The 13305-nt window shown below is 30.2% G+C and overlaps 1 protein-coding gene across 8 annotated transcripts in view; it reads left to right on the top strand.

Moving 5' to 3' along the window:
- The window catches only part of Inae (inactivation no afterpotential E), a 53564-nt gene that overhangs the window by 5043 nt on the left and 35216 nt on the right, over window positions 1-13305 (top strand). The window contains exon 1 of one of the 8 annotated variants that reach the window (XM_083055917.1): window positions 4372-4537. The exons of the other annotated variants lie outside the window; for them this stretch is intronic. Within the exon in view, the coding sequence (XP_082912043.1) occupies window positions 4443-4537 (95 nt within the window). The 5' untranslated portion in view covers window positions 4372-4442. Of the gene's footprint in view, window positions 1-4371; window positions 4538-13305 lie in introns of those variants that run through there. 8 annotated transcript variants of the gene reach the window in all.

The following is a 13305-nucleotide window of genomic DNA, read 5'->3' as shown; positions in this document are numbered from 1 at the left end:
ATCAATTTTTATTTTAAGAGATATTTTTAGATGTTTTTATTTTGGATTAATTCGCAATTATTAGAGGTAAATTTTTTTCGTTTTGACATAAAGTTTAAAGCTTTGTTTCAACGGTACTCCGAATTTTGATATAATAAATGCATAATTTTAATAATAGTAACTCACAAAGCATTACGAATTTAAACGAAAACGTTGACTTGGTTTCTCGAAAGGATCATCGCGATTTCTTCCAACTTTAATCCGAATGATACACTGCGAGTTTCAATAATACTCGTGCAATTATAACGGGGAGAATTTTAGCGAAAAGATTGAAACTATTTTTATACATTTCTTTATTGCAATCTCATTATAAAACTGTGCAATAAGATGATATTCAAAGCTTGCCTGTCGCAAAGACTGACTCGCTTCGTCATCCAATTTCTTTACATCGAAATCGAAAATAATAAAACATTTTTCGACGTGAAAATTGATTTTATTAGCTACACATACATACAGATACATACAAGTATCCGGGGTATGTATAAAGATTGCTGATCAATTTTTATTTAATAAAGTAATTGAAATCGCGTTAAATCTTTTGAATTAAAACATGCTTGTTGAAAGTCTGCGGTAGAAAAATCTTGTTGTTGAGAAATTGCGCTTGAAGAAATCGAAAAAGAACATTCTAGAATAAAGAATACATTTACAATAATTGCCAGTTTCCAACATAGTGAATTATGTTAACATAATTCAAAAGTCGTATAATTTTCTGTTCATTATTATAAATTCAAATCTATTCGATATATGTATATATATATATATATAAATCAGTTGCCCATATATTCGTATTAAACCGCGTAGCAAATTTACTTTAAATAAGTTCCTAGAATATCATATTCAATCATTAACGCATGCGATTTACTGAAACTTTTAATTTATAATTATTATTTATAATTATCATGTTTCAATATATTGCTCAAACTTCGAAATATAATAAATTTATCGGATGCGTCCGAATTCTGAACTTTTTAACAATCGATTCTTCGTTGAATGATGTTGGACGAATTTAGAATTAGAAAAGGACTATCCTTTTATACAACACATTTTATTGTTTAACACTAAATATATTTTTTTTTTAAATTAAAACCTTATAAATGAAAGTTATTTGCATTTAGGCGAAAAAACTTTTTAATTACCTTCTATTCAGAAAGTTTAGAAGGAATTCTTTACTTTATTAATTATTTAACCAATTAAAAAGTCGTTCGGATATATTCATTGAACACTAGATTTCATTCACTAAACTTTCTCGAATCTTACAAGTCTAGTTATTCGTCTTACCACTCTTTACGTTAACGAATACTATTACTAGGGTAGCTAGCTTATGTATACACTTCGTCTTTGATGCCTTCTCGAACTCGACCTATATATTCGATTTTATATGCGCCAATTAGGGAAGTTCCCTCGCGAATTCCGTTCCATTCATTTCCGCTACGAACTGTTAACTGATTGCGCGATACGTATCGCAAATGTGCATCCGACTAGCAAACATCATCTGCGATCGATAGAGTTAAAGTTGCTGATCTCTTTCTGAAACATGTATTCAGGCAGAGATCCAGGCAGAGAAAAGAAAAAAAAAGAAAGGTACATCTTCCACGCGATATGTTTCCAACGATCCTCATACATATCCTTCATTTGTAAGTCTCTTTCAAATTTAAAGTCGAGAGATGAAGAGAAAAAATTAAGTATAAAAAATTGAAGCTTTTTTTATTCACCATATCTATTTATTTGAAGTTTAATTAAAATGAAAAGTATTTCAAAAGCAGTCGCTTACACAAAAATATCTCCGCATCTACTAAGAAATAAATTCGAGATTGAAATCGGGAAATCCTTTCGATGAGTTTTTGGCCTTCCTCTCGTGTCAGATATATCCTCCTTCGTCCTCTCTGATATCGAAAGCATCTTAAATTCGAAAGCGGGCTTATCGGCGGTGTTCGCTGCCGTTTCCTTCAAAACAATTCAAGTGTAATTCGCGTTGATCGATATGAAAGTTTGAGCCTGATATATATGTTTGGCATTCTCCCGATTGCGCTTGAGGAATGACTTGAGCGAAAATAGTGATACGCCGCATATAAACGAGGGACATTTTCAAGAGTGCGAGCGCGGCCTTGATTATTCTCGGAACGGGGTATTGGTTTGTTATTTTCAGAGTTTGTTGTATATGCACAAACGCTCTGTATGCGGATTAAAAAGATCGCTTCGCGTCTCCCCTCTGTCATTCCCAATTCAGTCCGGTACATCGGGAACATTCTCGATCTTTCGGGCACATCTTTCGCGATCTGTACCATTCCTTGATCCGAGAGAATCGTAATCGACTAGATTTTTCACTGCTTTGTAAGATAAAAATTGCAATCCATCGTCGATAAATAGCGCAATTTTTTCGACACGTTCAATAATACACATAGATATAAATGGATCTCGAGCGTCAAGAAATGATAAATAAAAGAATAGATATTTACCTCATATATGCCAATTAAAATATTGACACTGATTTATGATGTGTGTATATATATATATAGTGATATGAATTAATATATATAGAGATATGAAAAATGAGAAGAAAGAAAAATAATTGTTTATATAGGTTTCTTCAGAGTATAACGCGCAAGATATGATCAGCTTTTATTTTCTGCATTTTCTATGCACACGGTCAGTCATTGTTTTTCACAAGAAAAGTCGGTCGCGCGAAAACACTTTTCTCATATATTATTATTAGCGATGATCGAGAATCTCTCGCGCGGGATTTATTACGATGTCGCTCGTTATTTAGCACATTTTGAGATTGTCTCTGTGCAAATTATAGCGGTGATAATTTTAATTCTTTTTTTTTTTACTTTTGTTAATTTAATTCATCCGCGCGGCCACTCGCGACGGTCTTAAAAATCGCTCTATATATGTATGTACATACATATTAACTTCGGTCATTTTTCGAGAAGGTGAATAAATGGATACAGCAGGGGTGGAAGAAAATTTGGCGATCGTTTATTCTCGTTTTCGCCGACCGCGTAAAAAGTATATATGTATCATCTTTATTTTGTTGCGCAAGATATATATTTTTTTATTCTTCTCTTGCTCTCCTTTTTTCATATTTAAATTTCGAATTAATAGAGATGACTGTATAAACTACATTTACCTATATGGTAAAGAAAATAAATGTGGATTAGTTTTGAATTATTTATTGCATATGCACGTAATTTTTTTTTCCCCCATTAAATAGTATATACACAATTCTTAACTCCTTTTTCTAAGCTTCAGAAATTGCTATTTGTTCTTTCTGGAAGTACAATGACATGCATTTTATCTATACTGATAAGTAATCAAATGTAAAATGTATAAATTAAAGATATTTTAAAATTTTATTATAAATGTAATATGAAGATTATAGTCTCAAGGTTTTACAATATAAAGTATATTAAATTTGATGGAAAAAGATAATTTTATACTAAGTTATATATATTCGCGGTTGTTCGGTCTCTATCTACATTATGACAACGTTTTAACCGCAAAACAAGCGCGTTGTGGTGGCATACACGTTATTTAAAATGTATAGAAAATTAAATTGAATATTTTTTTTAACTTATAGCATTATAAAGTAAATAATTTTAATACCTCAGAAATATTCAAATTTTATTCTTTTAATGTTTACCTCTCTCGTACAAACATTTTACTTGTGTTTGTTAAAATGTTCATTTTTTTGTTAATTGCATACTCTAATTGTCATTTTTTTCATAAATAATCTTGAATAAATGAGTAACTAATATCCGTGATTCAATTGTAGATCATTTACATTATTTCATTTAAGTGAACAATTTAAAATGATCCAGAACTATGTCTTTACGTTATATATTTTATTTATTTTATATTTGTTATATATATTTTTTATATATTATATTAGATAATATATATTTTATATTTTATATTGTGTGTGTGTGTGTGTGTGATTGTGTGTGAAAAACAAGACAGTTAAAACTCATCGAAGAGTAAAATTCGAATTTTTTAATTCTCTTTAAACGTTTTCGTTTTTATTATCTCAAGTTTAAACAAATATAAAAATATATATATATGTATATATGTTAACAAAAACGACCAAATTTAAAGAGAATTAAAAAGTTTGAATTTAATTCATCGAATTTTAACCTTTTTGTTTTTACATATATGACAGATCTCGCGCGTTTCGCGGCCGCGTATCTCCGTTCCGCGTTCCGCGCGTTTCAGCGCGGCCGGCCAGCTGACCGGTCCGTTTCGTGTGTCCCTTTTTCAGTTCGCGTTCCCGCTGCCCTCCCACACTTAACATTCGATCGCACGTTCCGCGCTCGTCTTGTCCGCGTGCATTTTCGTGGCGCGTTGCGTCGTGCGTGCGTGCTCGTTTGCGTAAAGGTTATGTCGTCATCGTCGTCGTTCGCAGGATGCCAAGTCTGATCGCTTTTGGCAGACGATGGAGAATCGGCAGCGATGATCTCTTATTACCCGGCGCCGTTCTGTTCTGCGTCCATCTGCTCGAGTGAGTGATTGCATTTTTTTTGTTTTCGTGTAAACACTACAACACTCGTTCGAATCGAGTGTTAGAGGAGAGGTTAGAGAGGCTCATTCGAAAATTTCACGCGCGAACCGACGAAACGGCAGATTAGGATAAGAGATGTAGTAAAAAATAATAATAAACTCATTACCCAATTATATACACTAATCCTATTAACGTATTTTGCATTAGTTTGTTTGAAAGTCATTTAAAATTAACTGTTAGTGATTAATAGAGATGCGCATTAATTCGACATTTAAATTTGAACAAGGAGAGAATCTTGGAAAAATATATAAACAATTTTGTGTATGAGATATAAAGATAAATTATGTTTTAATCCTCTTCTTTAATAACTGTTTATATAATATTTTAACCACTCTTTACACAATATTTTAACCACGTGAGTGGTAACGCATAATGTGCGTCATGACTCATGAGCTTATTTTTAAAAATCTTGTATCAATTAAGGAAACTTGATATGCACTGAAATCTTTGAGGTCGTAGAATTTAAGATGAAAATTGCAAAATCAAATATAGCGATTATAAATTAATTATATTATTAAATTATAAATTATATTCTTTAATTACATTTATCGATATTATGGTTATTTAGTCATAAATAAATAGTTACTTTATTAAAAAATATATATTTTTAATGTTTTAACAATATAACTCTAATTATTTACAACTATAAGAATTATTTTACAATAAATTGTCCAAACAATTTAATTTTGCAATTTTAACTTTCTAATTAACGTTGTCAAAAATTTTTATATAAATATCTTTTATTCCATTAAAATCAACTTACTATTTTTGACATTTTTTTCTTAGCGTCACCCAAGTGACTCAAGTGATTAATAAATTTGTAAATTTTTTAAAGATGCATTTAATAATTTATAACGCATATTTAACTCGCTGAAAGTATGTATAGAATTATTGATACAAGTTTAATGGATCTAACTTTACTTCAAATTGCAAATCGAATATTATATATATCGGGTGTCCCATTTTAAAGGACCCACTCAAATATCTCAGAAACACTGCGTTAAATCAAAAAATGTTTCCTACAAAACATTTTTCGATTTAACGCAGTGTTTCTGACAATGAGATATTTGTGAGTGGGTCCTTTAAAATGGGACACCTGATATATAGTATATAGATATCATACTTGTATTAATCGAACAATTTTACGCGCTTTAATATAAAGAAAAGGATACATTCTCATCACAAATACAGTGAAACGATCGCATAATGTTTTACGAATTCTCTCATGAAAATCGATTTATACAGATCGATGAAATTATGTAAATATATGTAAATAATGCCCGGAGAGGGCGAATTGAAAAACTTTTTCGAAAGAACCTTCGGAAGAAAGATTGCAGTTTTCTAACCGAGTAGTAATCGATTTTCAAACGCGCGTTTACAATCCGTCGTCTCGGACAAAATTACGCAACTGCAAAACAAGAAATTGCGTGTGGCGATTCTTCTGCTTTTGCTCTCTCGCGAAGGCCTTTGATTTATTTACAGAAGTAATAAGTAACGTGTTTTTCGAACGTGCGAGAGGCTCGTGCAAACAGCGCGACAAGAGAGTTTCCCTGTTTTAATTTGTGCTTTTATATCTTTCATGAATAGCATAATGTTCGAAACCGATTTTATGATACGTACGGCGAGATTAAAATGTAAATCTATCCATATCTATATTGAACATATTCGTGTAGTCTGTTTATATCGAGATAAAAATATGTAGGACTTTTTTTCTATATTTATTGCAGTTAGAGAGTGAAACAAATATTTGAAAAAAGGAGAAAAAGGAGTATGAATAAAAAATCCGAAAACAAAAAATTTTCAGTCATATCTTTTAATTTCGAGATGTCATATAATAATTTGTAACTCTCTAAATTTTTCGCGTTATTAAATGTATAATAATATTTAAATATTATGAAATATTACAGTTAGGATATTGTATGACATGATACAGAATCTTTAATTTAATTATCAACTAAATAATAGTCCGATGTTGAAGTTCTAAATTATGAAATATTTTCTTCTATATATTTTTATGTATAAAAAATGTCGTTTGACAATCATATATAAATATATAAAATTCATTTTCGTTATATGATATTACTTTTTTTGTATTTAAGCTTTGCAAGAAAACTCGAAATTAAAAGTTGCTGGCGACTGTTCGTTTATACGTTTAAATACGATATTATTATCATTGTGTAATTTGATAGCACTGACAAACAGTGATATCACCACATATTGTCATATTGATTTCACATATATGTGTGTAGTGGGCTTTCATGAGATTTTTACGATCATATTTTCCATTCAAATATATGCAGAGACTTGCGATTCGCGATTGCTAAAACTGCACGTGTATTGCATGTCGTTGAAACTTTATAGTCTCGCGAATTCTAACGTTCACCATTAAAACTCGCGAGACCCGTTTGTGAAATTCGCGTCATCCGTTATTCCCCGGTGGATGATTTCGGACTTGAAATTCATATAATAATCCGATGAGAAAGAGAGAGAGAGAAGGAGACACTATTATATTCGAGAGATATATTAGAATCTCTCTTCCTTCGAAAACTTGTCATTTATATCCTGCAGTTTAAGTGACAGAGCATAACTTTACATATACATATGTTACCGTATACAGATATAGACCGTATTCGCGGAAAATTACAATCGACACGTGCCTGCACGCTATACCGATATGACGTCGAGATAAACAACGCGGTTAATTAAAATTTCAGGAAAAGCGAGAAAGGAAAGTTCCGTGTATCCAGCGTGCGCGGTATGCATTTTCTTTTATGCAAATTCAACACCCCGTCGCACCTATAATGACGTACGCGTGTCTCGCGAGAAAAAAAAACCATCTATTTTCCAACAATACCTCATATGGTTATGAATTGCATAACGGAAATTGTATACCGTCCAAAAGAAAGATTAAAGAGTAATTATTATCTTTATCGAACATCAATAAAAGGAGGGTGTTAAATTTGGGTCGATTTCTACCCATCAGAAGTAACTTTAGTAGACCATAAATTTACATTATATAGGTTATCTATAAATGTACAAAAATCATAATTATATCACTGCTAGTCCGTGGGAACATTTTGAAAACCGCCCTGTTATATAATCCAATAATTCGCTGATATGCGTTCTCTATGACATTTCTCATTCGATATTACAAATTCAATATTCTTCTTTTAGAGGTTTTCATATGAATTTAGAAGATAGAATATGAATGCTAATTGCATACATAAGACAGGAAGGTAAAAGTGAAGACTCCGCGTTGTTACCTCGTGTATTTATAAATTGCAAATACTTTATTCTTGATTATGTCTGGGAATAGGGATAAATTACAGTTGAATATGTCAGTAAATATGTTTTAAGAACACTACTATTGAATCAATAAAATAATATTATAATTGAGATGATATCGTAATGATTGAATCTGAGAAATAGAGATAAGAACCCCACGGCGTCATTCGTGGATTTAAAGACTCAAAACCCTCTCTATTTTCAATTATAATTAATCATCATTGAATAAATCTGTAAATATTTCAGTATAAATATTCAGTATAAATATTTCAGTATAAATATTTCATATGAAAACCTCTAAAAAAAGAATATTGAATTGTATTTGTAACAATTTTTGTAATATCGAATGAGAAATAATAGAGAACGCATATGAGCGAATTATTGGACTATATAACAGGGCGGTTTTCAAAATGTTCCCACGGGCTAGCACTAATATAATTATGATTTTGTACATTAGATAACCTATATAATGTAAATTTATGGTCTACTAAAGTTACTTCTGATGGGCAGAAATCGACTCAAATTTAACACCCTCCTTTGCACGTTAAATTTACATTTCCCATTTATACGTGAAACGTGATCAAAATTTATACAGTTGATAATCGACGTATTTTTTTATTGCGATTTCTTCTATTTTTTTTTTATCGAATAATACAAATAATAATACAGCTTCTCTATAAAATTTTTATTTGCGCCATGAGACTAAATTATAATAGTTATGCGCGACAATATGTCGTATATGTTTTGCCGGAAATGTCTTTGCTTTCGTATGCCCTGTTCTTTTTACGTTTCTTTCCTCGACTAACTTTCTTTCCCCCGAGTATAGCTTGTTTTCAAGTTCTGACTTTTCAAATGGAAAAATTACTGCGTCGTTTTCCGCAGAATGCAAACGCGCCGATGGTCGCAAAAGTGATTTTAGTACATCGCTCTCCGCTCAAGCTCTCCCATTTTGACATGCACTCAACACATTTCGATAAACGAGGGCAGGAAGTACCCATCATATTTTTCTAGACCGAGTGTTTCTCGAGTTGCGTCTCGCGGACAGCGAGTGAAATCGATTTAATAGCTCACGATCACTATTTTATCGTCTAACCGATGTTTTCAAAAATAATCGAGTTCTTTATTTATATTGCAAAAAGTAAAATTATGAATAACGTAAACAGTAAATGTAAAATTACCCGCTAAATAAAGGAAATGTTATGCATTTCTATTATTTATTTGATACTTAATTATATAATAAATAATAGAAATGCATAACATTTCCTTTATTTAGTGTGTAATTTTACATTTCACGCTTATTATTCATGTTTTCTTAAATATTTGGAAATTGATAAAGGATTGTGTTCTTTTTTCAATATATCGTTGAATTATATTGCGAAATTTTAATATATATATATATATATATATATATATATATATATATATTAAGGACAAAGGACTATTATGTTAGAATCTTATTATATTTTACACTATACTTTTTCGTTTTCTAAAAAGTTTTAACTATTAGCGAGGATAATTAAAAATTTACAATTTTAGGGTTGCTAATAGAAGGTATAACGTTAGATTATATTGGTTTTTTTCAATATTTTTTGTTTTTGAACGGAAGATCATTGTATTCATATTTTTTAATATTTTCAACCACATTCTTTCATTTTCTAATGAGTTATAATCATCAGTAACGATAATTAAAAATTTCACAATTTTAGGGTCGTCCGATAGAAGATATAACGTTAGGTTATGCACCTGTTTTTTTAGTATTTTTTATTTTCGAACTGAGCATGATTTTATTCATGTTTTTCCATATTTTTAAACACGTTCTTTCATTTTTTAATAAGTTTTTCTTGTTAGGGGCGATAATTAATTCTTTCGAAATTTTAGGGTCACGATTTAGAAAACATAACGTTAGGTTGACACCGTCTTTTAAATATTTTTTAATATCGAACTGGGAATCATTTTATTCATATTTTCCCATATATTTAAACGCACTCTTTGATTTTTTAATCATTATGGACGATAATTAATTTTTTCGAAATTTTAAGGTCGCGATTTAGATATCATAACGTTATGTTATGACACGTCTTTTTGTAATATTTTTTCTTATTGAACTGTGTGTGATGAACATTTTATTCATGTTTTCCCGTATTTTTAAACGCGCTTGTTCATTTTTTAAGAAGTTTTATTTATTAGGGACGATAATTAATTTTATCAAAATTTTAGGGTCGCGATTTAGATAACATAACGTTAGGTTATGCACGTGTTTCTTCAATATTTTTTTTATTTTTGAACGGAGGATCATTCTATTCATATTTTCTTATATTTTCAATCACATTCTTTCATTTTTTAATGAATTTTAATCATTAGCGCGGCAATAATTATATACATAACTTGTTACACTTAAAAAAATATTACAGAAATTATTTTTATTTATTAATTTATAATTTGTATTACTTTTTGTTTATTTAATTCTATAAATATTTGTTAATATTTTGTACATCTCAATGAATTTTTTATACAATGTGACTTGCTGAATAGATTGCTGTAAGCGTTTTTTATTGAGTAAACATAGTTATGTCATTTTTCGAAAGCTTTTAAAATTTTTACATGTTTAGAAACACAATGCTAGTTTTCTTTTCGCATAAAATATGTTTATGTACTGTCGATCGCGCGAAAAAGTTTGAAAGACACTTTAAGATAAAGACGACGAGTTTGCGAGAAAAGATGCTGCGTCCACCACGCTTGGATTTACAAATGCGCGAAACGGACCGTCAAATAGCACTGTGACATTTCACATTTCGAAAATATTAATTCCTCCCGAATATGTGCTACTTTGAACTGATGTAACCGGCATCACGAGATCGATAGGCGCGCGACCTCAATAAACATTATTTATTTTATTTTAAAATTATTTTTAGCCACTTTGTTTCCGTACCGAATAGGAAAAAGATTTGATTTTTTTTTACAATTTTTTAAAAATAAATAAAAATTTTTCACGTTTGTGCTCGAGGAATTTTTATTGTGTTTTATCGCGAATTTCGTTAAATGTTAAGTTCGAAAATAAAAAAATGTTGAAAAAACACGTGCGTAACCTAACGTTATGTTATCCATTGTAAATCGCGACTCTAAAATTTTGATAAAATTAATTATCGTCCCTAATAAATAAAACTTCTTAAAAAATGAACAAGCGCGTTTAAAAATATGGGAAACCATTTAGAAATTTTCGCATGCATTATATGCGTCTGCGATGCGCACGATTTGCTTTGATAAGGTAATCCTGATGGGGGAAGGGGAACATTATTGATCTACTCTACAGTGTCGATGTCACGCGAAATCTGATACGGGTACGAAAATAGGGATCATTCAAAATCTTTCTGTCGCCACGGGAGCCAACATTCAAACAAGCCTAATCGCAGGAAATCGGCCGTGAATATTATTTCGAATTCAACGCCCGCAAATGTCGCACGCAAATATATAATTTTGATTTATAATATTAATAATAAGCATTATTATTAATAATGATAAGATTTATAATATTTAAATAATGCTTAATATATCATATGCTGTAATGAGTAGCATAATTTTGTGTAAGATTTATTGCAAATTTATCAAAAGTAAAATCTTTACAACTTGTAGAATCGCAGAAGATGTTTCTTGTCAAGTGTTTTCATTTTTACGGCGGTTTTTTTTATTTATTTATTTATTTATTTATTTATTATAATTTACGTTTTCCGAATTTAAAATAAAATTCGGAAAACGAGATAAGATACGGGAGACACAGAGATTTTAAAAGAATACATTTTTTGGCACTCTTTTCTTCTCGAAGCCGGAACAACATTCTTGTTCCGCGTTTCCAAAATGTCAATGAAATGATTGATCAATACGTTATGTGGATGCGCGCGAACGAGGCCTAGCTTTTGTCTCTTCGCGTTTCTTCTCTCTCTCTTATTATGTGCGCGCGCTATGAATCATTTAGGTGACTCTATACTTTAACGAGAACGACACGACACGTGTGTGCTGTCATTGTATGTTCGATGCCGCGATGATCCTCAAACTTTCCCTATTTATACAGGGTTCTCTATAGTCTGTACAATACAATTTAGAGTTAAATATCGCGATCCAAATTAATGAAAGTAAATCCGATCGCGATTTTGATGATAATTAATGTGTGTGTGTGTGTGATATAAAATTTTAATCCAAATATAATTTTAACAATATATTAATCTTGTTTATCGTTGAATTAACTTCTAGTATATAAGCTTACTTTAGCAAAATTTTAATCTGAATTAATTAACAAAATATATTTAAAGCGGAAAAGCTATTAAGAGATATATGTATGTTAGTAATTTTTAGAGATTTTACTGGCGAGAAATAGAGTAATTAATTATCTTGCTTATTAATACATGCGCAAAATAACATGTACATATGAATAAGATTAATTTATTTTTCGTTACATTAATCTTCGTACAATAACAAAGTTGTCATTAACATATAACTTCCTGAAAAATTTCTAAGAAAAATATATATTCTGAAATATATTTTATTCGTGCTTTTTAATTAAATTATAAATATAAATATATTTAAAAAATTCTAATTAATTATATATTATAATTTTTTATCGATTCCGTTTAATCGCAACGCGACGAACTCCTCGAGTGAAATGTGGTAAAATCACAAATAATCGGTGACACATCACTCCGATAATAATATCAATTTTATCACGTATGCATAAATAATCACGTTTCAACTCATTGTCGAAATTTCTATCAAATTATAATATTGTTTATCGCGCGCGGCATTGGCATCATATTTATCAATATGATTGATTAAAATTGATCTCGCGACCGAGAAGGCAGAAATCGCGCTTTAATGCCTTCGAAATATGGAAGAAAGTAGATTATTAGTACATTCTTCTCTCAGTGTATGTATGTACATACATAACCATTGAAAAAATATAACTTTATCTGCTCGTGTACCGATTACTATTTTTTTCTCCTCGTGCAGGCAGCTAAGTATAGATACACGAGCCAATCTCTCTCTCTTTCTCTCGTCGGGATTTAAAGTACATAAGGTGTATATATACATCCGTCAAGTTACGTTTAACTTTTAGATGTCAGTGTATTGTTATTTAATTTCCGATTTTATTGTTTTATTTATATACGGAAAGGAAAGCGTGATATATCTACTTCAAATTAATTTCGAGATCTCATTGATTCTCGATAACAATTTTTATATACACCTGTTACACATTTCTCCCCATTTTGCAAGCGGAATTTATTTTGCATTATTTTTATTGTTATTTATACCATTGATCTATTTTTTTTATAATCGAATTTAATTTCTTTAACGTCGTTATGTATCGGAAGGAATTTGTTTTTAAATGTCATCTTAAATTTTAAAGCAGTATTTTTAAATGTCATCTTAAATTT

The sequence above is a fragment of the Prenolepis imparis genome, unplaced genomic scaffold (assembly GCF_030444845.1).
Source record: "Prenolepis imparis isolate NDT839.2.m4 unplaced genomic scaffold, iyPreImpa1.0 SCAF_15, whole genome shotgun sequence".
Classification (NCBI taxonomy): domain Eukaryota; kingdom Metazoa; phylum Arthropoda; class Insecta; order Hymenoptera; family Formicidae; genus Prenolepis; species Prenolepis imparis.
This window is presented reverse-complemented; position numbering and strand designations above follow the sequence as displayed.